Genomic DNA, 24,523 nt, shown 5'->3' with positions numbered 1-24,523 from the left:
CGTTCGTCCCGAACCTTAATCCAGTTGGGGAATATGCCTCCCGTTCGGACTTTCTTCCTTACGGAACGATAGAATTAATAATACCCCCTTTCACAAACCTCTCCTCCTCTCTGCACACATAAGGTAAGGAACACTGATGCATCCGTAGTTTCACTTGTGCAGTGCACTGTGTACTGTATATATTATATATATATATATATATATATATATATATATATATATATATATATATATATATATATATATATATATATATCACACATTACCACAGGTGAAAAATAAGAAACAGGTGTAGGGAGGTCATGTATTTGTGACTCCTCATACTCTGTATCAGTCCTTCGTCAGTGGCTTGGAAATAAAGTCAAACCAGTCCAGGACCTACACCCCGTTTCTTATTTTCCACCTGTGGTAATGTGTGATGAATGAATCACATACAAAAGTGATAATAATCATATATATATATATATATATATATATATATATATATATATATATATATATATATATATAAATATGTATATGTATATATATGGATAGATAGATAAGTATATATATATATATATAGATATATATAAACACATTTATATATACATACAGAAGCGCTAGCTGGTAAGGTGAAAGGAAAATTCGGGGACACCGAGCTAACGCCTATTTTTCAAGGCATGACGCTGTTACTGTGATCGTGTCCTGAAAAATGGACGAAAGCTGTGTGTCCCAGTATTTTCCTTTCCCCTTTCCAGCCAGCGCCTCTATATGTTGATTTGTTTATATGCCACGGGACCATTACCATTGCGGTATTGGATGAATACATATATACGTGTATTTGCACTCCATTCTTTGGAAGCTTGAATTTCAAGTCAGTGGCCCCTATGGGCTGGTTCCATATGAATAGGGTTCATCTTCTGAATAATAATAATATGTTACTTTACGGGCAGTAATACCAGTTAATAATATTTTCATCGATTTCCATTGAATAATTAATTAGAAAAGCACCTAAATTGACCAGTACTGACAAGAGCAATGATCTACATATCAACAGAGTGTCACGGGGTCTACAATTTCCCTGCTTCTCTTATCTTCCCAGGTTGCCAAATCTCGCTGACAATGCGGGCGATGTATTTTGTCTTTTCACTAATGATGCATGTTAGATGATCGACGTCTGATATACACTCTGGTAACGTAGGGGATTATGCGGGTGCGTGTGATCTAAAATTAGTAACATCGAGTGTTTTTTTTTTTCGTATCGATCGGACTGTGGTATGGGGGCCCCCTCTCTCTCGTTCGGCAGTACTGGGCGTTGAGTTCGTATACAGGTATAGAGATGATGCTGTTGTTTGTGTAGAAGAGGTGTTTACGTACAGTAGGTATGTATGCATGCATGTATGTATGTATATATTATATATATATATATGTTTATATATATACGTGTATATACTGTATATATATGTATGTGTATATATCTGTGTATATATACATATACATAATATATATATATATATGTATATAATACATGAATGAATTTTATCACATCACCGTGATTCATATACAAGCATTAAGCTACAAATGCCCTTTAATATCCAATTCGCTCTGCCTCGGAAATAATATATTTTCATATGTGTGATAGCCGTGTGGTTTATTGCGCGTCACTGTGGTCCTGAGTTCTTGTCTTCCGTGGTTCGAGCCGACGAGACGACGAACTTCTTATCGACTAAAAAAATTTCCCCTCTGGTAACATATATGAAAATATACCTATTTCCGAGGTAGAGCGAATTGGATATTAAAGGATATTTGTAGTTTAATGCTTATATATATACATATATGTACGTGTGTAAATATATATATATATATATATATATATATATATATGTGTGTGTGTATAAATATACATATTTACTATATGTATGTGTGTATGTATGTATGCAATCATAAATTCTACTTATTCCATTATTCTCACTTTCCCTTGGGAATAACATACCCAAAAGGAAACAGATATGATTAGTTCTCATACCCTGTGTATGAATGTATAATGCAACTATTCGCGTGTTAAACACGTATGTAAAAGTTAGCATGTATAGAAACACGAATAGAGAGAAAAATAAAGACATTTTTCATTTATACCAAAAACGGCAGTGGCAACAAGTGGGTATCGATGCTGAGAGAGAGAGAGAGAGAGAGAGAGAGAGAGAGAGGGAGAGGTGGGCTGCTTTAGGTTGGTATAAAACCGATGATGCAACAAGTGGGCTTTGAAGCCCGAGAGAGAGAGAGAGAGAGAGAGAGAGAGAGAGAGAGAGAGAGAGAGAGAGAGAGAGAGGAAGGCATTTGTAGGTTGGTGTGAAATAATAATGGTATAGTAGCAAGCTGTCACTGTAGCCAAGGAGAGAGAGAGAGAGAGAGAGAGAGAGAGAGAGAGAGAGAGAGAGAGAGAGAGAGAGAGAGAGCTGGGGAAGGTGGGCTGCTTTAGGTTTGTATAAAAACCGATGTCGCTACAAGTGGGCTATGAAAGCCAAAGAGAGAGAGAGAGAGAAAGAGAGCATTTGTAGGTTGGTGTGAAATAATGGTATAGCAACAAGCTGTCACTATAGCTTAGGAGAGAGAGAGAGAGAGAGAGAGAGAGACGCGTGTAATTTGAGATAAAAAAAAATGAAGCGGCAACAGGTAGTCGTTGATATCACGATATCACGGAAAAAAAAGAAAGTTACAGATAGACGCAAAAAGTGTCATGGTTGTATTTTTCGTGTCACCGAGAAACAGCTCCAGGAAAGAACTGATTTAATCATCGGGGTTTTTCTGCCGTCACAAAGCTCCGGGAAAGAACAGAATAGATGGAAAGATATCACAATTTTGCAGCCAGAGCAAATGTCATGATTATCTTCCGTGGAACGTCACGAAGCCTGACTGAATATTTTTGTACTTTTGGAAGTGTAAGAGTCATTTTGTACATACGAGGTTTTCAGAATCGTCAGGGAGTATTCTTTACTTTTCTTTGAAGATTCGCGCCTCCTTTCTATTTTAGAAACTCGTGTTAAATTTGGCTCAAATTATTCCAAAAGTTCCGCCTCGAGCCACCGAGCTTTCTGGGAAATTTAATACAATTTAGACCAAGAGTGCCTCTGATGAAAGTTCTGTCATGGGTTATTACCTTCACTGATTTGGTGATTTTCCAGTTCTTCCAGAAAATAGTATGGAAATGCGAGCATTTGTGAGTCTCAAATAAACCAAATCTTTCTTTCCTGGAAATTTGGTCGTGTGTGTGTGTGTGTGTGTACACAGTCATTTTGGCAATCTTTGCCTTGCTTGCATCATTGTCGAGTTGCAAGCGAATTGCAGCATATGTAGTCATGAATGTCTGCATGTAGTAGACTAGACTTTCCGTGGAAAACAGTTTTTACTTGGAGTTTTGCTCAGTCAGCAGGAATTCCAGTAAATTTTTAGTTTTTGTAGGATTTAGGTAAAATTAAACGAAAAATGCTAATTGGTATTTCATAATCTTTCATTTGTTTCCCAGGAAATTCAGTGAAAATTCATAAGTGGGTTTGTACATCATCAGAGGACCTTTTCCAAAAAGTGGCTGGCAATTTCCACATGAGCTTTCCACTCAAGTATTCGGAGGACTTGGTGAAAGTATTTCTGCGTAATGAGAAACCATTTTCTGGACGATTAAGTACAATTCCTGAATGAATATTTGTTCAAATTATTTCCGAGAAAAATTGCATGTAAACTTCACGGCAAATTTTGGCATATCAAACAGACATCGGCAAATTTTGACCAAATTTTGTGGAATTGCTTTTGCATAATTAACGAGCATATCCGTTAATTATGCAAGAATTTGCGAGCGAATTTTTTTTTCGTATAATCGACAGAATTTCCAGGAAATTATATACGGAAATTTGCGAATGAATTTTAACTTAACCGACCGACATTTTGGGAAGATGGAACGCCACTTCATGCTGAGTCGTTTAGCAGACCGGCGATTCGCTTTTTAGTTTTCTGTAAAAGAAAACTATTGTGCCGGCTGTGTCTGTCCGTCCCCGCTTTATTCCGTCCACACTTTTCTGTCCGCCCTCAGATCTTAAAAACTACTGAGGCTAGAGGGCTACAAATTGGTATGTTGCTCATCCAACCTCCAGTCATCAAACATACCAAATTACAGCCCTCTAGCCTCCGTAGGTTTTATTTTATTTAAGGTTAAAGTTAGCCATGATCGTGCTTCTGACAACGATATCGGACAGGCCACCACCTGGCCGTGGTTAAAGTTTCATGGGCCGCGGCTCATACAGCATTATACGAGACCACCGAAGGATAGATCTGTTTTCGGTGGCCTTGATTACACGCTGTAGCGGCTGTACAGAAAACTCGATTGCGCCGAAGAAACTTCGGTGCATTTTTTCCTTGCTGGTTCTTCATTTTCCTCCTCATTTTCCTCCATCATTCCTGGCTCCTATTCCTTTGCTCTCTCTCTCTCTCTCTCTCTCTCTCTCTCTCTCTCTCTCTCTCTCTCTCTCTCTTTCTCTCCCCCTTTCCCCCCCCTCCCCCGTCGTCGTCCTTAATAAGAAGACCAGGGCGGAATGCCATCTCAAATAATTATTTTTTCAGATGTTAAGAAGCTCAGCCGGAACTATTTTTGGAAAAGGGGAGATTCCGCGCAAATGAACTACCACCACAAGAAGATGCGGAATTGCCTTTTCGGGAGTTGCGGAATTCCTGGAATTTCTCGGCGCTGCGCTCTGATGGAATGATCCTTTTGAAGATTATCATCTGTCCTGGAATTTTTTTGTATTAGTGGTGTCGTCGTTATGATTAAAATCTGGGGTTAGAAGTTCTTTATTATTATTATTATTATTATTATTATTATTATTATTATTATTATTATTATTATTATTATTATTATTGTGATGTGGTCAGTGTACTTAAAATCAGGAATCAGAAATTCGTTGTTATAATTATTATTTTTTTAATTATACAATTTACTATATAATTGTGGATTTGTATTACACAAACCGTTTTTCACGAGATTCTGAATTTCTTAGCATTATTATTATTATTATTATTATTATTATTATTATTATTATTATTATTATTATTAAGACTTACAACATTGCTTTCTGACCTACAAAACATGAAAACGAAATTGACCCAGAGCGACTTTGACCCAGGGTGCCTCATCTCCTCCCCTTTGATAAAAAAAGGGGGGGGTTTGCTATAAAAAAACTGTTCTCCTTCTCCAGACTTTCGTTAAAGTGCCCCCACACTAATAACACTAATACCATTTCCGGTAGTAAGCAGATTATGAGGGCATTTGATTCCTAGAAAAATGGTGTTTATTTCTTAGAGTGAAATGAGCAGGAGACTCATTTATAAGATCACATTAGCATGAGACTCACGTGGGCGAATGGTGCTCATTTATTTATTTATTCTTATTCATGAAAGTTAAACAAGCGTGAGATTCTTATATATGAAAGTCAAGCAAGCATAAGATTCTTATTTATGAAAGTCAAGCAAGCATAAGATTCTTATTCATGCAAGCCAAGCAAGCATAAGATTCTTATTTATGAAAGTCAAGCAAGCATAAGATTCTTATTTATGAAAGTCAAAAAGCTTAAGATTCTTACTTATGAAAATCAAGCAAGCATAGGATTCTTACTTATGGAAGTCAAGCAAGCATAAGATTCCTATTTATGAAAGTCAAGCAAGCATAAGAATCTTATTCGCGCAAGCCAAACAAGCATGAGATTCTTATCTATGAGTGTCAAATAAGCATAAGATTCTTATTTATGAAAGTCAAAATGCGTAAGATTCTTATTTATGAAAGTCAAGTAAGCATAAGAATCTTATTCATGAAGTCAAACATGCATAAGATTCTTATTTATGAATGTCAAAATGCACAAGATTCTTATTTATGAAAGTCAGAATGCATAAGATTCTTTTTTATGAAAGTCAAACGTGCATAAGATTATTATTTATGAATGTCAAAATGCATAACATTCTTATTTATGAAAGTCAGACTTGCATAACATCCATATGTATAAAAGTCAAACATGCATAAGATTCTTATTCATGAAAGTCAAACAAACGTAAGATTCTTATTTATGAAAGTCAAACAAACGTAAGATTTTTATTCATGAAAGTCAAACAAGCGTAAGATTTTTATTCATGAAAGCCAGGCAAGCATAAGATTCTTATTTATGAAAGCCAAGAAAGCATGACATTCTTATTTATGAAAGTCAAACAAGAAATATACAAAAAACCCAGACGACCCGAACAAAGAACTCACAAATCAACCGCAATTGCTTATTGTATGCGTTTGGGTACATGAGACAAATTGGTAATTAGGTATAAATACCAATAAATAAATTTGGTAATTGCAAAATGACAGGTAATTTTGTGCAATTTGCTGGGATGCATGACATCAACCAGCCATTATTGTATTTGTTTATTTATTGGAAGTCACAAGTAATTGCAAAATTATCATATTTACCGTAATTATACAGCAAAGCTAAAGTAAGATGGACCGTGACAAACTTACAGACATACAAAAACAGGGCATTATTGTACAGACAAGCAAAGCCATTTCTTTAGTGAACGCAAACATGTCTTGAACACATGTCGGCAACTTATCGCACATATCACAAGCATGTTGAATACAATTTGACGACATAATGGTAGCCCCAACCAGTGCTTTGTACGATTATCCGGCATTTGTCAACGATTCGTTCTCCTCTCAAGGAAGTTGACTTGTTTTCAACATATTAATGATATGCAGCAAAAAGTGTCCGACATGTATTTATGACACGTCTTCGAGAGAGAGAGAGAGAGAAAGAGAGAGAGAGAGAGAGAGAGAGAGAGAGAGATGCAGGCACCTGCATAATAACCTTAATTTATGAATACGTAGACTGCTTGATAAAGTGTTCTTTTGCCTTTAGTAATGGAAAAAGGTGTAATAATAAAAAAAAAAAAAATATATATATATATATATATATATATATATATATATGTATATATATGTATGTATGTATGTATAATCCATGTACTGACAAAGCCTCCAGGTATCTCCAGTGGTTATTTTCAATTTCCAGGATGATTAAACAAAACCAGTACATTACTGCCATAATTATTAATTTCCCAGCTGACAGCTGTTTCGATATCTATGGTCTATTCAGAATAAATGTAGATTCACAAATTATATATATATATATATATATATATATATATATATATATATATATATATATATATATACATATATATATTTATGTCTATATATATGTACATATATATAATATATATATATATATATATATATATATATATATATATATATATATATATTATCTTTGCCTCGTCAGCCTACGCAACGGGAGAGGGGCAAGCCACAGTGTATCTGCCAAGCTCTCCTGGAATTCCTCAGTAATGAAGTCTGGTTTTCGCTCCCCCATATTTATATGAAAAAGTTAATTTTCCCGACGAGGGATCTCCTTCATTTTGACGAGCCTGCGGAGATTAAGGGCGGGCAATTATGTTCTGGATTATGACCTGGAGGGATTCGCCATCTTTCCAGGCTTTTTTTTTTTTTGTGTTTTCGTCCATCTTTCTCTATCTCTCTCACATTACCTAACATTTTATAGTCCAGGGTAATTTTGATGATAATCTCTCTCTCTCTCTCTCTCTCTCTCTCTCTCTCTCTCTCTCTCTCTCTCTCTCTCTCTCTCTCTCTGCTACATCTATTTTACTGTGTCCTTCTCTCTCATATCAATTTACATGCTATAGTCTAGTGTAATTTTGTTGACAATCTTGCAAACCTGTCAGCTTCCTAATAACTTTGCTCTCTCTCTCTCTCTCTCTCTCTCTCTCTCTCTCTCTCTCTCTCTCTCTCTCTCTCTCTCTCTCTCTCTCTCTCTCAGTGTAATATTAATGTGCATTTTATAGTGAAGTGAATTTTTTTTTATAATCCTGCAAGCCTCTCTCTCTCTCTCTCTCTCTCTCTCTCTCTCTCTCTCTCTCTCTCTCTCTCTCTCTCTCTCTCTCTCTCTCTCTCTCTCATATTAATGTACATTTTATAGTCCAGTGTAAACTTTTTTACATTGCAAGCCTCTCTCTCTCTCTCTCTCTCTCTCTCTCTCTCTCTCTCTCTCTCTCTCTCTCTCTCTCTCTCTCTCTCTCTCTCTCTCTCTCAGGCTGGAAGTCTAACTTTCTCCGTTTTGTGCTCGGCATTAAATCGATCCGTTCCATTCCAGTATTCCAGATTTCTTGTTCTTGGTTCCAGCTTCCTTGTTCTAGATTCCAGGTCCATGTTCCATGTTCTAGGTTCCATTAACGTCGATAGTAAAAGGACCATTCTTTAGCCTTATAAAAAGAATGAAGATATGAACTTTATTCTCGTGTAAATCTTATATTGTCTGAGTTCTTGTTGAGATAAAATTTGGATCTTGTATCTCCACCTTGAAGGGGGTGGGCGGGGTGGCGTTGGCCAGTCCTTACGGCAAAGGAAATATTCCTGACGAAATATTTCTGGTGGTAAAAACCAGTTGAGTGATTTTGATAAAAATTATTGCTGGAGGTTGATGTCCATTCAACCGATTATTATCGAGGATTGTATTTTCTATTTTATAACACGATCCAATAATAATAATAATAATAATAATAATAATAATAATAATAATAATAATAATAATAATAATAATAAAGCAAGAACGAATATCCTAGTGTGGTAATGATGATTAAATCTAAAAGGGAGAAGAATATGGCATTTGTTCCTCGTATCAAAAGGCAAACCCTTTAATTACATAGGATTTTACCGTTTAATTACCTAAGAATTTCGAGGAAAAGGAAGTGAGGTTCTTTCATGTGCTGAAGATGGGTCCTCTTTTTCTCTTATGCCGGGGAAAAATAATATTAAAAGGGAAGCCACGTGAGAGGAATTAGATTGTTACAACTGTGTTCCACTAGAAATTCCCAGTTTATTCAAAACATTCAATTATCATAATCACTCATAGGGCTAGGCATGTAACCCCAGCACCTTCCTCATTGTATTTTTTTCATTGGCATCATAAGTCCATTATTCCCCAGCACCTTCCTCATTGTATTTTTTTCATTGGCATCATAAGTCCATTATTCCCCAGCACCTTCCTCATTGTATTTTTTTCATTGGCATCATAAGTCCATTATTCTCCAGCACCTTCCTCATTGTATTTCTTTCATTAGTATCATAAGTCCATTATTCCCCAGCACCTTCCTCATTGTATTTCTTTCATTAGCATCATAAGTCCACGATTCCCCAGCACCTTCCTCATTATATTCCTTTCATTATTCCATCGTCCACTATTCCTCATTGTCATTTATTTCTTTCATTAGCATCATAAGTCCATTATTCCCAAGCACCTTCCTCATTGTATTTCTTTCATTAGCATCATAAGTTCATTATTCCCCAGCACCTTTCTCATTGTATTTCTTTCATTAGCATCTTAAGTCCATTATTCCCAAGCACCTTCCTCATTGTATTTCTTTCATTAGCATCATAAGTCCATTATTCCCCAGCATCTTTCTCATTGTATTTCTTTCATTAGCATCATAAGTTCATTATTCCCCAGCACCTTCCTCGTTGTATTTTTCATTAGCATCATAAGTCCATTATTCCCAGCACCTTTCTCATTGTATTTCTTTCATTAGCATCATAAGTCCATTATTCCCAAGCACCTTCCTCATTGTATTTCTTTCATTAGCATCATAAGTCCATTATTCCCATCACCTTCCTCATTGTATTTCTTTCATTAGCATCATAAGTCCATTATTCCCCAGCACCTTTCTCATTGTATTTCTTTCATTAGCATCATAAGTCCATTATTCCCCAGCACCTTTCTCATTGTATTTCTTTCATTAGCATCATAAGTCCATTATTCCCCAGCACCTTCCTCATTGTATTTCTTTCATTAGCATCATAAGTCCATTATTCCCCAGCACCTTCCTCATTGTATTTCTTTCATTAGCATCATAAGTCCATTATTCCCAAGCACCTTCCACATTGTATTTCTTTCATTAGCAACATAAGTCCATTATTCCCCAGCACCTTCCTCATTGTATTTCTTTCATTAGCATCATAAGTCCATTATTCCCCAGCACCTTTCTCATTGTATTACTTTCATTAGCATCATAAGTCCATTATTCCCCAGCACCTTCCTCATTGTATTTCTTTCATTAGCATCATAAGTCCATTATTCCCCAGCACCTTCCTCATTGTATTCCTTTCATTAGCATCATAAGTCCGTTATTCCCCAGCACCTTCCTCATTGTATTCCTTTCATTAGCATCATAAGTCCATTATTCCCAAGCACCTTCCTCATTCCACTGTATTTCTTTTATTTCATTAGCATCATAAGTCCATTATTCCCCTTCTCGTTGTAGCACCTTCATCATTGTATTCCTTTCATTAGCATCATAAGTTCATTATTCCCCAGCACCTTCCTCATTGTATTTCTTTCATTAGCATCATAAGTCCATTATTCCCAAGCACCTTCCTCGTTGTATTCATTTCGTTAGCATCATAAGTCCATTATTCCCAGCACCCTCCTCATTGTATTTCTTTCGTTAGCATCATAAGTCCATTATTCCCAAGCATCTTCCTCATTGTATTCCTTTCATTAATATCATAAGTCCATTATTCCCAAGCACCTTTCTCATTGTATTTCTTTCATTAGCATCATAAATTCCATTATTCCATCATAAGTCCAGCACCTTCCTCATTGTATTCTTTTTAGCATTCCAATATTCATAATAGCATCATAAGTTCATTATTCCCCAGCACTCATTATTCCATAAGTCCATTATTCAGCACCTTTCCTCATTGTATTTCTTAAATCCATTATTCACCAACACCCTCCTCATTGTATTTCTTTCACTAACATAAGTCCATTATTCCCCAGCACCTTCCTCCATTGTATTCCTTTCCATTAACACCTCATTGTATTTCTTTCATTAGCCCCATTATTCCCCAGCACCTTCCTCATTGTACCTTCCTTATTCTAAGCACCTTTCTCGTTGTATTAAATCCATTATTCTTTCCTCATTGTTTATCATTAAGTCCATTATTCCCCAGCACCTTCATTGTATTCCCTTCATTTCTCATTATTCCCACATCATTGTATTTCATGTATTTTCCCCACCACCTCCCCTCATTATTCCCTCATTTTTATCATTATTCCACAGTTCATTGTATTTCTCTCATAACAGTAGCACCTTTCTCATTGTATTTCTTTCATTAGCATCATAAATCCATTATTCCCCAGCACCTTCCTCATTGTATTCTTTTCATTAATATCATAAGTCCATTATTCCCCAGCACCTTTCTCATTGTATTTCTTAAATCCATTATTCACCAGCACCGTCCTCATTGTATTTCTTTCACTAACATAAGTCCATTATTCCCCAGCACCTTCCTCATTGTATTTCTTTCATTAACATCATATGTCCATTATTCCCCAGCACCTTCCTCATTGTATTCCTTTCATTATTATCATTATCCATTATTACCCAGCACCTTCCTCATTGTATTTCTCTCATTAGCATCATAAGTTCATTATTCCCCAGCACCTTCCTCATTGTATTCCTCTCATTAGCATCATAAGTTCATTATTCCCCAGCACTTTCCTCGGTGTATTTCTTTCGTTATTATCATAAGTCCATTATTCCCCAGCACCTTCCTCATTGTATTTCTTAAATCCATTATCCACCAGCACCGTCTTCATTGTATTTCTTTCACTAACATAAGTCCATTATTCCCCAGCACCTTCCTCATTGTATTTCTTTCATTAGCATCATAAGTCCATTATTCGCCAGCACCTTTCTCATTGTATTTCTTTCATTAGCATCATAAGTCCATTATTCCCCAGCACCTTCCTCATTGTATTTCTTTCATTAGCATCATAAGTCCATTATTCCCCAGCACCTTCCTCATTGTATTCCTTTCGTTAGCATCATAAGTCCATTATTTCCAGCTCCTTCCTCATTGTATTTCTTTCATTAGCATCATAAGTCCATTATTCCCCAGCACCTTCCTCATTGTATTCTTTTCGTTAGCATCATAAGTCCAATATTCCCCAGACCTTCCTCATTGTATTTCTTTCATTAGCATCATAAGTCCATTATTCCCAAGCACCTTCCTCATTGTATTTCTTTCATTAGCATCATAAGTCCATTATTCCCAAGCACCTTCCTCATTGTATTTCTTTCATTAGCATCATAAGTCCATTATTCCCCAGCACCTTTCTCATTGTATTTCTTTCATTAGCATCATAAGTCCATTATTCCCAAGCACCTTCCTCATTGTATTCTTTTCATTAATATCATTATCCATTATTGCCCAGCACCTTTCTCATTGTATTTCTTTCATTAGCATCATAAGTTCATTATTCCCATCACCTTCCTCGGTGTATTTCTTTCATTATTATCATAAGTCCATTATTCCCCAGCACCTTCCTCATTGTATTTCTTAAATCCATTATTCACCGCCACCGTCCACATTGTATTTCTTTCGTTTAACATCAAAAGTTCATTTTTCGCCAGCACCTTCTTCAATGTATTTCTTTCAATAACATCAGAAGTTCATTATTCCCTAGCACCTTCCCTCATTGTATTTCTTTCATTAGCATTATAGTCCATTATTGCCCAGCACCTTCCTCATTGTATTTCTCTCATTAGCATCATAGTCCATTATTCCCAGCACTTTCTTCATTGTATTTCATTTATATACGTCATAAATTCATTATATTTATGCCGCATGCAATAATCCCTTTACTTTCAAACGTCTCGCAAAACTGTTTCTTGTGCGTCCACGCCAAAGCAAAACATATTTTAAACAAATCGGTAATTTATCGCATACATATCACAAACAGGATGAAAACATGTAGACGACCAGAAGTGGACACCGGATCTTTCGATCAGTGCTGGGCAACCATATAAAGTACTGGTTATGAATGCCAAAAAGTCATTATCTTGTGTCCAACCTGTTTGTTTGCGTTAAGTTTTCGACATTTTTTTTTACTGTAGTGTGGACACACCTTAGCAGATACTTGTTCCACACACACACACACACACACACACTCTTTCTTGCCTAAGCCCTAACTCACTCTCCTCTGTCAATGCTTCTGTTAGCTGTCGTGTGTGTGTGTGTGTATATATATATATATATATATATATATATATATATATATATATATATATATATATATATTCATATATAATATATATAATATATATATGTAAATACATATATGTGTATATACATACACACACACACATATTCGCACGTATGCACACTCAGTCAGGTAGTCTGGAAAGTTAAGTGCGTAATATCAGCGCATATATTTTTTATTTCACTGATAACGGTAACAGCTAATGATAAACAGAACAGAATGCTACACAGAAATTCGACAAAAGAAAAGAAAAGAAAAGCAACATCGACTCCCCTCTTCTTTTAATCACCAGAATATCAGATCAGTGTTGGCAGGGAAGTGGTAGCCATCCCAGTAGTCTGTGATGGTCAGACTAGGCCTGTAAACAGCTAGGGAAGTTAGTTAATTAACATCTTTTTTATATTTATATTTTTTGAGTATGAGGGAGGTCTTGTAATTCTTTATATATATATATATATATATATATATATATATATATATATATATATATATATATTTATATTTTCTTTCTTTTTTTTTTTTTTTTTCTTTTTCCTTTAATTATCATAGAGAAGAACTGCAGGGCAAAGACATGGGTAGGAAATAGTTTAGGTAATGCGTTTTTTTATTCATAGGTAATCGACTTAAAATCTCTGAATTTACCTTAACATGTGTTTTGTCTTTGGATAATTTAGATGTACATACATCCATATATACTTACACACACACATATATATATATGTATATGTGTGTGTGTGTGTGTTTCTTTTTCTTTATACGTATGCTTATAAATCTCTAGTCAATGAACATTTACATATATTTATATTTATTTATATATATATGTACAGATATATACTGTACATATAAATCTAAATAAATTATATATATATAAATAAATAATATAATATATAAATATATGTGTGTGTGTGTGTATGTATGTGTGTGTGTGTAATATATTAACTATATACAAATATAACTATATATAAATATAAATAAGTAAATATATATATGTGTGTGTGTGTGTGTGTGTGTGTGTTGTGCAGTATGATTTTTTCAAATCTCGTACCGTGATCATTAACACGCATATTTTTCCTTCTAGAAACTCATAGTAATAATAATAATGTTTTATGCCACAATTTTATGAATCGTGTAAGTCATTTGAAAAACGGTTGTTTCTCTCAATATTTAAAGAAAGTTAACATCCAGAAAATGAATATCAGTTCGAGATGAAGTGGATAAAGAAATAACAGGTCTCTTTTACTGTTATTGTTATCATTTTACTACTGAATACAGAATGACCTCTTTGGCAGGTAGATGACAAAGACTGTTTTACAGATTTTAAAGTGGGCGGAAAGTCGCTCATCTGAATGATGCCAGACGCGCTAATCGGATTATGCCATTATGACTCCTTTGCCTTATTTCCCCAAGGAGGGTTGTTGGATGTTCGAACAATGTCAGTTCAGTTCTGGAAAACTTTCAGCGCCACCGATGCCCAACTCACTTCTTATTCTTAACAAGACTGAGAAACTCCTCTGGGGCTACAAAGCCCCAAAACGGTTCTGGCTCCCCTGACGGATTAGTACCAATGGAATTTATGTTTAGTTTTCGTGGGCATTTTCTCGTTTTAGTGTTCTGTAAAAGAAGACTGTTGAGATGGCTTTGTCTGTCCGTCCGCACTTTTTCGTGTTCGCCCTCAGATCTTAAACACCACTGAGGCTAGAGGGCTGCAAATTGGTATGTTAATCATCCACCCTCCAATCATCAGACATACCAAATTACAGCCCTCTAGCCTCAATAGTTTTTATTTTATTTAAGGTTAAAGTTAGCCATGATCTTTCGTCTGGCACCGCTATAGGTACCAACAACACTGACCACCACCGGGCCGTGGCTGAAAGTTTCATGGGCCTTGGCTGAGAGTTTCATGTGCCTGACTGAGAGTTTCATACAGCATTATACGTTGTACAGAAAACTCCATTGCGCCGAAGAAACTTCGGCGCAATTTTTACTTGTGTCTGTAGAATTCACTTCCTCCGTCAGTCAGGGAGTCCATCTAGATGGTATTGCCTTCGATGCATTTCATGTGGTGCACTGTAGGCGTTACCAAAGGGTGTTTCCCGCGTCCCTTCGACCCTTAGCTGCATCCATTTTTTAGCCTTCTATTTTACCTCTTCATTTCTTCAGTCTCGCTGTCCAACCTCTCTAATTGTTACTTATTAGTACAATTATATGGTTTTCTCCCAGTTCCACCTTTTGGTCCTTGTATATGGAATATAGAGTTTAAGCCAAAGGCCAAGCACTGGGACCTATGAGGCCATTCAGGGCTGGAAGGGAAGTTGAGAGTAGGTAGGTTTGAAAGGTGTAACAGGAGGAAAGCCTCGCAGTCGCACTCTGAAATAATTGTTAGAAGAGGGTGGAAAATAAGATGGAAGAAAGATAATATGAACGGAGGTTCAGTGAAAGGAATGACAGGGGTTGCAGCTAGGGGGCGAAAGAGAGCTGCAAAGAACTTTTAGTAATGCCTACAGTGCGCCTCGTGAAGTGCACTGACGGCACTAACCCCATACGGGATTTAGTCCTTGTACTTCATCACATTTATTTTCTCGATCTCTCTACCTTGCTGTCCAACCACTCCAACTTCCCCTGTTTTCACTGTCTTCGGCGCTAAATGGCCGAAGGTGCCCCAGTGCTTGGATTGACAGAATAAATTTCATGGGATCAAATTAGATCCGTTTCTTATGGCAATTCATAGTTGTTAACAAGAATTAATAGTTAAAAGACGCTTGGTGTGGACCTTTGGAAAAACGCTTGCAAATGGTTAGTGTAATGCAGTGCATATATATATGTACATACACACCCATATATATATATATATATATATATATATATATATATATATATATATATACACTGTATGTATTATGTGTGTGTATGTATGTATGTATATGTATATATATATATATATATATATATATATATATATATATATGCACATACATACATACATATACACATATCTTATCTTTTTCTCTTCATGCAAGCTTCTCCAAGAATGAGAAAAATTAATCAAGATTTTCCTTTCATTTACTTTTGTTTTTCTTTTCGACGGACCGATTCTTTTCCTCTCGGCGTCATCAAGTGGATTACAAATTGACACACACTTGTCAATTTGTAATCCAGTCCTGATGACGCCGCCGAGAGGTGGAGAATCGGTTCTTGACTAGAAAAAGAAGAAGCAAATAGAAAAAATCTTAAATTTTCCCTTATTCTTGAAAAGCTTGCATGGAGAGGAAAAGATAAGATGGTATCTGCGAACGATGCCATTGACTTCAATAGAAATTGCGTAAGAGACAAAATATGCCTACATATCTTATACATATGTATATAAATATGTACAAATATATATATATATATATATATATATATATATATATATATATATATATATATATACATTTATGTATTATATATATATATATATATATATATACATATACATATCACACATTACCACAGGTGAAAAATAAGAGACAGGGTGTCAGTCATTGGCCAGTTTCGACTTTATTTCAAGCCATTGACGAAGGATCGATACAGAGTATAAGAAGTCATAAATATATATACTACAGAATACTGACTAACGTAGACAACACACACACATAATAATCATATATATACATATATATATATATATATATATATATATATATATATATATATATATATATATATATATATATACACATATAATTTCGAATATTTTCATTTCGTAAAATTAGATGAAAACAAAGCAGTGTTAAGAAGTGCAAAGAACACGTTTACAACGCACCTGGAATTAAAACGAACATGAAAATATGTTCATATATATACATATATATTTCCCATGCGCATGCGCATAGCTAACGTGCCTGTGAAAAACAGAAAATATATGAGAGAAAAGGCTCTGCCCTCCCCTCGCAGGTTATCCTATCTCTTGTGATCTCTGTTTTGCAGGGATGTTTTTCGCTTACCAGAGATCTCTTGTCCTCCGTTCCTTTGTGGCTGGTCCCAAACGGGAATGATGACCTCACTTGACCTTACGTGGAAAACATGCGTGTGATGCAAGCCTGTTTTGTCAGGGTCGATGTATATATAAATTTATATATATATATATATATATATATATATATATATATATATATATATATATATATATATATATATATATATATTATAATATATATTATACATATATATATATATATATATATATATATATATATGTATGTATGTATGTATATTTTATTATATATATATATACATATGTATGTGTATTCTATATATATACATGTATATAATGTGTGTATTTATATATATATATTATACATATATATATATATATATATATATATATATATATATATATATATATATATATACACACAATATTAGACCAACTGCTAACCTAAGAATTGAATTAGGTGCACGGTGACTATTTGACTGTGGTGGGTTGTTGTCTGTCATGATGGGAGTGGTACAAGCACCCTCATCCGGCAAGACGTTTAAAAACAAAAATCGCTAATAAAACAAAATATTGGAAATTTTGAAACTTGATATTTTATGTGATAAATCTAATGGGGAGTCTGATTTTCAGTCTTGCTGGTGTTGTGATATTATATAAAGTTTTGATGACTGTTTGTAAGAAGTTTGGAAGTTTTTTCTTTTTAATTCTGCTTATTTCATCGTGAAAATCTTGTGTGGTTGAAAAATGTGAGAGATAAGTAAGATGAATACCTAATTATAATAATGGGAAATCATATTCAATATGACTCTAACAATATGTTAAATAAATGTGATGAATATCTGATTATCATTATGAGAAATCATATTCATTATGAGACTAACAATATATGAGATTAATATGATGAATATTTGATTATCATTATGAGAAATCGTATTCAATATGAGACTCGACTAACAATATTCGATATAAATATGATGAATATGTGATTAACATCATGAGAAATCATATTCAGTATGAGACTAACAATATTCGATATAAATATGATGAATATGTGATTAACATTATGATAAATATTAAGTATCAGATTACCATTAATAAAAATGATTCTGAATGTCCGACCAGCGTCGTCGAACTGAAGAAAAAATCTAAGCCATAAAACGAACAGGATCTAAAAGTCACTGGCCAGGAAATAAATTATCCTTCTGGAGGGGGGGGGGGCCGGGGGAGAAACCCCTCTCCCCTGCAGACAGAGGGACAGACATACAGACAAGACGACAGTGGTATGCCCCTAAGGGCAAGAAGCCCGCTGAGGTCAATCGTCCCATCCCTCAGACAATTGGGGGTTTGGGGTGAAGGTCTTTGATCCTGCTCAATTGCATCCTGGGAGAGAGAGAGAGAGAGAGAGAGAGAGAGAGAGAGAGAGAGAGAGAGAGAGGAATACCAAAGAAGGCCTTTGGGAAGGGATGGGTGATGGACTTACCGTCCCCGATTGAAGGAGACCCTGCGGAGGGGAGGACGGACAAAGGTTCCTGGAGCGCAAATTGAAGCCTGAGCATCCTTTTTGAAGGATATGTATATATACTGTATATACACACATATATGTAAACATACATAAACATATAATCACACTGCACGTGATGTATGTATCACCTGAACCACCACAGGCGAAGGAATAACATAATGGGTGTAGGTTCTGGCCGGTTTCGATTTTATTTGTAAGCCATTAACCTATGGCTTAGAAATAAAATCGAAACCGGTCAGGACCAACGCCGTGTGTGCTATTTCTTCACCTGTAGTTTAAAGTTATATATATATATATGTATATAATATATATATTTATTTATTTGTTTATTTATATATATATTCATACATATGTGTTGTATAATGTTTATATTTATTTATTTATTTATTTATTTCTTCACTTGTATATGTATGATGTTTATATTTATATATATATATATATATATATATGTATATATATATATATATATATATATATATATATATATATATATATATGTGTGTATATATATATACAGTATATTAATATGATTTAAGTAAAAAAAGTGAATATCACGTAAAAACCTCTTAAGCAAGAGCCATTGTCTTTTTCATAAGTGGTAGAATATAATATGAACAGAAATAGAACGGAAAATAAAATACCAGCTTATTATCCAATTTTTAATGCCAAAAAAAGGATAATTCCATTTCTTAAGGAGAGAATTGGGATAACGAGGAAGAGACAAGCGCTGCTGACTTTATTAACGGGAAAAGAATCCCTGTATGATGATGTTAAAGCTGTTATGCGGAGAATAATAATTGGTTTTATTACATCATCTACCAAATGCACTGGAGGAAAAAAAACCGATCACGTCGTTTTGAAAAAAGAAGGCTAGTTGCAACTATGAAAAGTCTGTATCATGTTAGTCCAGGGTTGGTCATGTTAATTGAAGATACAAACATGCTTACACGTAAGAGGATAAAGACTCTCTCTCTCTCTCTCCCTCTCTCTCTCTCTCTCTCTCTCTCTCTCTCTCTCTCTCTCTCTCTCTCTCTCTCTCTCTCTCTCTCTCTCTCTCTCTCTCTCTCTCTCTCTCTCTCTCTCTCTCTCTCTCTCAATCCAGGGTAGAAAGGAAAAAAGTTGTTATAAAAAGTAATTTCACGAATAGACAAAGACATAAAACGTAAAGCCCAGTCTCTCTCTCTCTCTCTCTCTCTCTCTCTCTCTCTCTCTCTCTCTCTCTCTCTCTCTCTCTCTCTCTCTCTCAATCCTGGAAAAGTTGTTGTAAAAGTAATTTCTAGACAAAGACATAAAACGTAAAGCTCTCTCTCTCTCTCTCTCTCTCTCTCTCTCTCTCTCTCTCTCTCTCTCTCAATCCAGGGTAGAAAGGAAAAAAGTTGTTATAAAAGTAATTTCACGAATAGACAAAGACATAAAACGTTGCAAAAGGAAAAAAGTTGTTGTAAAAAGTTTTCACTAATAGACAAAGACATAAAACGTAAAGCCCAGTCTCTCTCTCTCTCTCTCTCTCTCTCTCTCTCTCTCTCTCTCTCTCTCTCTCTCAATCCAGGGTAGAAAGGAGAAAAGCTGTTGTAAAAAGGAATTTCACGAATAGACAAAGACATAAAACGTACTCTAATTCAGGTAGAAAGGAGAAAAGCTGTTGTAAAAAAAGTCTCATGAATAGACAAAGACATCTCCTCTCTCTCTCTCTCTCTCTCTCTCTCTCTCTCTCTCTCTCTCTCTCTCTCTCTCTTAATCCAGAGTACAAAGGAAAAAAAAGCTGTTTAAAAAAATCTAATGCCTACTCTCTCTCTCTCTCTCTCTCTCTCTCTCTCTCTCTCTCTCTCTCTCTCTCTTAATCCAGGGCATACCGGAAATGATATATTTCAGATCCGGATCCTTGAACTTACGGATATTGTACGGATTCAGCACGAATATTTTTAGGAGTCTCCTAAGCACGATTTCAATAAGAATTTAAAATCCGGATGATCCAGGATTCCAGGATTTTCCGAGATCTTCAGGGAATCGGGAATGATGGCGTTTGTATCTCCGTAGGCGAGTAAAGACAGGCACATTTGTCATACGTATACGCCATGACACTACGGAACCGCAGGAATCAGGGAAGTTAAAGACAGGTATCAAGTTTGAATTAAGAATCCCTGGAGCTGTTTAGTGCCGTCAGTGCACCTCAGTTGGTGCACCGTAGGCATTACTCAAGGGTGTTTGCAGCGTCCCTATGGCTCCTGGAATAGTTCTTCATTGGAGGAGTGGGTAGAGCTCTGAGCTAGCACGCTGTTGGCCCAGCCTTCGACTCTTCGACCGGCCAATGGAAAATTAGAGGAATTTATTTCTGGTGATAGAAATGATTCATTTCTCGTCATAATGTGGTTCGGATTCCACAATAAGCTGTAGGTCCCGTACTAGGTAACCAGTTGGTTCTTAGCCACGTAAAATAAATCTAATCCTTCGGGCCAGCCCTCTCTAGGAGAGCTGTTAATCACCTCAGTGGTCTGGTTAAACTAAGATATACTTAACTTATGGCCCCTGGATGTTCTCACCTCTTACTTTTACTTTACCTCTGTTCCTGTTTCCTGCCTTCCGTCTTGCTGTTCAACATCTTTACCAGTTACTTCTTAGTGAAATTATCGGGTTTTCTTCCAGTTCCACCTTTAGATCCTTGTAATTCAGCTCACTTATTTTCTGGCGAATTGTCTTGCTGTCCAACCGCCCCAACTCACTCTTTCCACTGTCTTGAGTGTTGAATAGTCTGAAAGTGCCTGCAGTGCTTGGTTTGGCAGCCTAATTTTCATACATCAGAAACCTTGGATTACCATTTAGATAACCGTGGAGGATCATTGTGAACTGACTATAATAGATCTGATACATTTAGCTGACACATTTATTAAATACTTCTTGGAAAGTAAGTGTTACATGTGGCCGACTTTAGAAATCCTCTTTCAACTATGACAGGAAAGTGTTGAATCTAAGAAATCCTCTTTCAACTATAATAGGAAATTTTGATGCTAAAAAAACTCAATAAAAAGGCGGTTAAATAAGATATATACACGCAGAAAATTACGTACAGAAATATTTGTAAATTCGGTAGTAGGATTACAGTACTTCGTTCCTGAATTATCGAAATAATTCAAGATATTCCTGGACTTGTTTTGTGAGTGTAAAATTCAGTTACTTCAGAAACCAGTGACGTGACTTACGATTAGGAAAGTTGAACCCGCCAAAGGTTTCAGTCAAATATTATTTGGTGTATTCCATCACCGAATGTTTCTTTTTCCGCTTTATGTTATTGAACCCGGAAGGATTTCACAAGTTTGTGGGGAAATAAAATAAAATAAAATAAAAAGACTATTTCATCCTTAAAGGGGAGACTTGTTGACAGAATTTTTATTGAGGTGTGTTTTTTTAGGGGAAGTAAAATATATACATTTTTCTGACTTTATATTAAATCGACTTTATATTAATTACCTGGTCCTTTTAGTAATCAAATATATTAATTTTTCACCTTAAGTTTTAATTTTTTACACATGCTGTACACATTTATGTTAGCTTGCCTGATTGTAATGGTTTTAACGTCTAGGTGTGAGTAGCTTGTATACCTGAAAATAAATAGGGTACCTACGTATTATGTATTAAGGTGGTAAGGGCTTATGTATAATATATATACATATATATACATATACATACATACATATGTATGTATATGTATACACATACATACATAGCCTACATACATACACACACATACGTAAATACTTACATATATTTACTGCTCTTGTTCTCCCCACATTCCAGGTGAACACCAAATACCCTCTGGTCAATGGGCACCGCCTGAACTTCACAGTGGCCGAGACCTACGGGCAAGAGGAGATGAGCATCCTGAAGACGGCCAAACTCTGGATCTCCAACATCTCCGCCTACATCGGGCCCCAAGAGACCTGCGTCCACGAAGCCCGCATGGCCGCCGCTTTTAATCTGCCCATGATCTCATACGTGAGTTTTCGATTTTGTTGTTGTTTTTTGTTTTTTTATCCTTTTGCTTTCTGACTTTCTTTGTGTGCCGTACGCGAGTTTTTGTTTTTGTTGTTTATTTTCCCATTTTGCTTTCTGATTTTCTTTCTTTGCTATACATGTGTTTTTTTTTTCTTTTGCTTTCTGATTTTTTTTTTGCCATGCGTGATTTTTTATTTGTTGCTTATTTTCCCCTTTTGCTTTCTGATTTTTTGTTTTGGCCATACGTGAGTTTTATTTATTGCTTATTTTCCCGTTTTGCTTTCTGACTTTTTTTTGTTTACCGCACGTGAGTTTTTTTTTTATTTTCCCCATTTGCTTTCTTTTATTTTTTCCGTACGAGAGTTTTTTTTTATTTTCCCCTTTTGCTTTCCGACTTTTGTTTACCGTACGTGAGTTTTTTTTTCCCCCTTTTGCTTTCTGACTTTTTTCGTGTGCCGTACTTGAGTATTTTATTTCGTTTATTTTCCCGTTTTGCTTTCTGATTCTTTTCTTACCTTACGTGAGTTTTTGATTTGTTGCTTAATTTCCCCTTTTGCTTTCTTACGTTTATTTTTGTTTACCGTACGTGAGTTTTTGTTTTTGCTCTCTCTTATGCTTCTGACTCTTGTTTGTCGTATGTGAGTGATTGTTTTTATTTTTCTTTGATTTCTACTTGTTTAGCATATGTGAGTGTTTGTTTTTTCTCTTGCTTTCACACGTGTGCTTTTGTTTCTGTGTTTTCCTTTGAATTATCATAGGCGAGCGCTTGTTTTTTTACATTTCTTGTGTATGTGGGTGTTTTGTTTCTTTTTTCTTTGATTTGAGACTTGTTTATCATAGGTGAGTTTTGTTTCTTCCCTTTCTTTTGTACGTGTGTTTTTGTTTATGTTTTTTTACTTTGATTTGAGACTTGTTTATCATAGGTGAGTTTTGTTTCTTCCCTTTCTTTTGTACGTGTGTTTTTGTTTGTTTTTTTCCTTTGATTTGAGATGTTTTTTCATAGAGTTTTTTTTTTCCTTTGATTTCGTATGTGTGTTTTTTTGTTTATGCTTTTTCCTTTGATTGCTGACTTGTTTATCGCACGTGAGTTTTCGTTTTCCCTTTTCTTGTTGACTTTTTTGTTTATCGTGTGTGAATGTTGGTTTAGGTTTTCCTTTGACTTCTGAGTTGTGTTTGTCTCATGTGAGAGTTTTGGTATATTTTTTTTTTTATTTTTGCTTTCCTTCATGACTATTGTTTATTATTTGTGGGTTTTTTGTTTTTGTTTTTCCCTTTGCTTTCTGACTTTTTTGTTTTTCGCACGTGATTTTTTTTCTCTCTGACTTTTCCCCGTAGGGAGGGTAGTGTCGTCAGTTCACCTCATGCTGTGCACTGTAGGCATTACTTAAGGTTCTTTGCAGCATCCCCTCAGCCCCTAGCTGCAACTCTTTCGTTTCTTTTAATGTCCATTCGTATTCTCTTTCTTTCATCTTCCTTTCCACGCTCTCCTAACAATTGATTCATAGTGCAACTGCGAGGTTTTCCTCCTGTTACACCTTTCAAACCTTTTGTTGTCAGTTTCCGTTTCGGCGCTGAAAGACCTCACAGGTCCCAGCGCTTGGCCTTTGGCCTAAACTCTATATTTAGTTCAGTTCAGTTCGCTCTCTGACTGTTTTTGTTTATCGCATTTGAGTTTTTGTTTTTCCTTTCCGCTTTTCTTATTATGTGTGTTCCTTGGCTTTTTAAAGACTTTTTCGTTGACAGTACGTGAGTTTTCGTCTTTGGTTTTTTCCTCTTGTCTCTGACTGTTGTTTATCATATGTGAGTTTTTGTTTTCGTTTTTCCTGGCTTTTTGTTTATATGAGTGAGGTGCTG

General features: G+C 35.5%; 1 protein-coding gene across 5 annotated transcripts in view; it reads left to right on the top strand.

The window, feature by feature from the left end:
• The window catches only part of LOC136855058 (guanylate cyclase 32E-like), a 437,545-nt gene that overhangs the window by 263,768 nt on the left and 149,254 nt on the right, over nucleotides 1–24,523 (top strand). For all 5 annotated transcript variants that reach the window (XM_067131826.1, XM_067131825.1, XM_067131828.1 and 2 more), the window contains one exon: nucleotides 22,472–22,669. In XM_067131826.1, coding sequence (XP_066987927.1) covers nucleotides 22,472–22,669 — 198 coding nt within the window. The remainder of the gene's footprint in view (nucleotides 1–22,471; nucleotides 22,670–24,523) is intronic.

The sequence above is a fragment of the Macrobrachium rosenbergii genome, chromosome 30 (genome assembly GCF_040412425.1).
Source record: "Macrobrachium rosenbergii isolate ZJJX-2024 chromosome 30, ASM4041242v1, whole genome shotgun sequence".
NCBI lineage: Eukaryota > Metazoa > Arthropoda > Malacostraca > Decapoda > Palaemonidae > Macrobrachium > Macrobrachium rosenbergii.
Note: the sequence above shows the minus strand (reverse complement) of the source record. Positions and strands in the feature narration are given on the sequence as shown.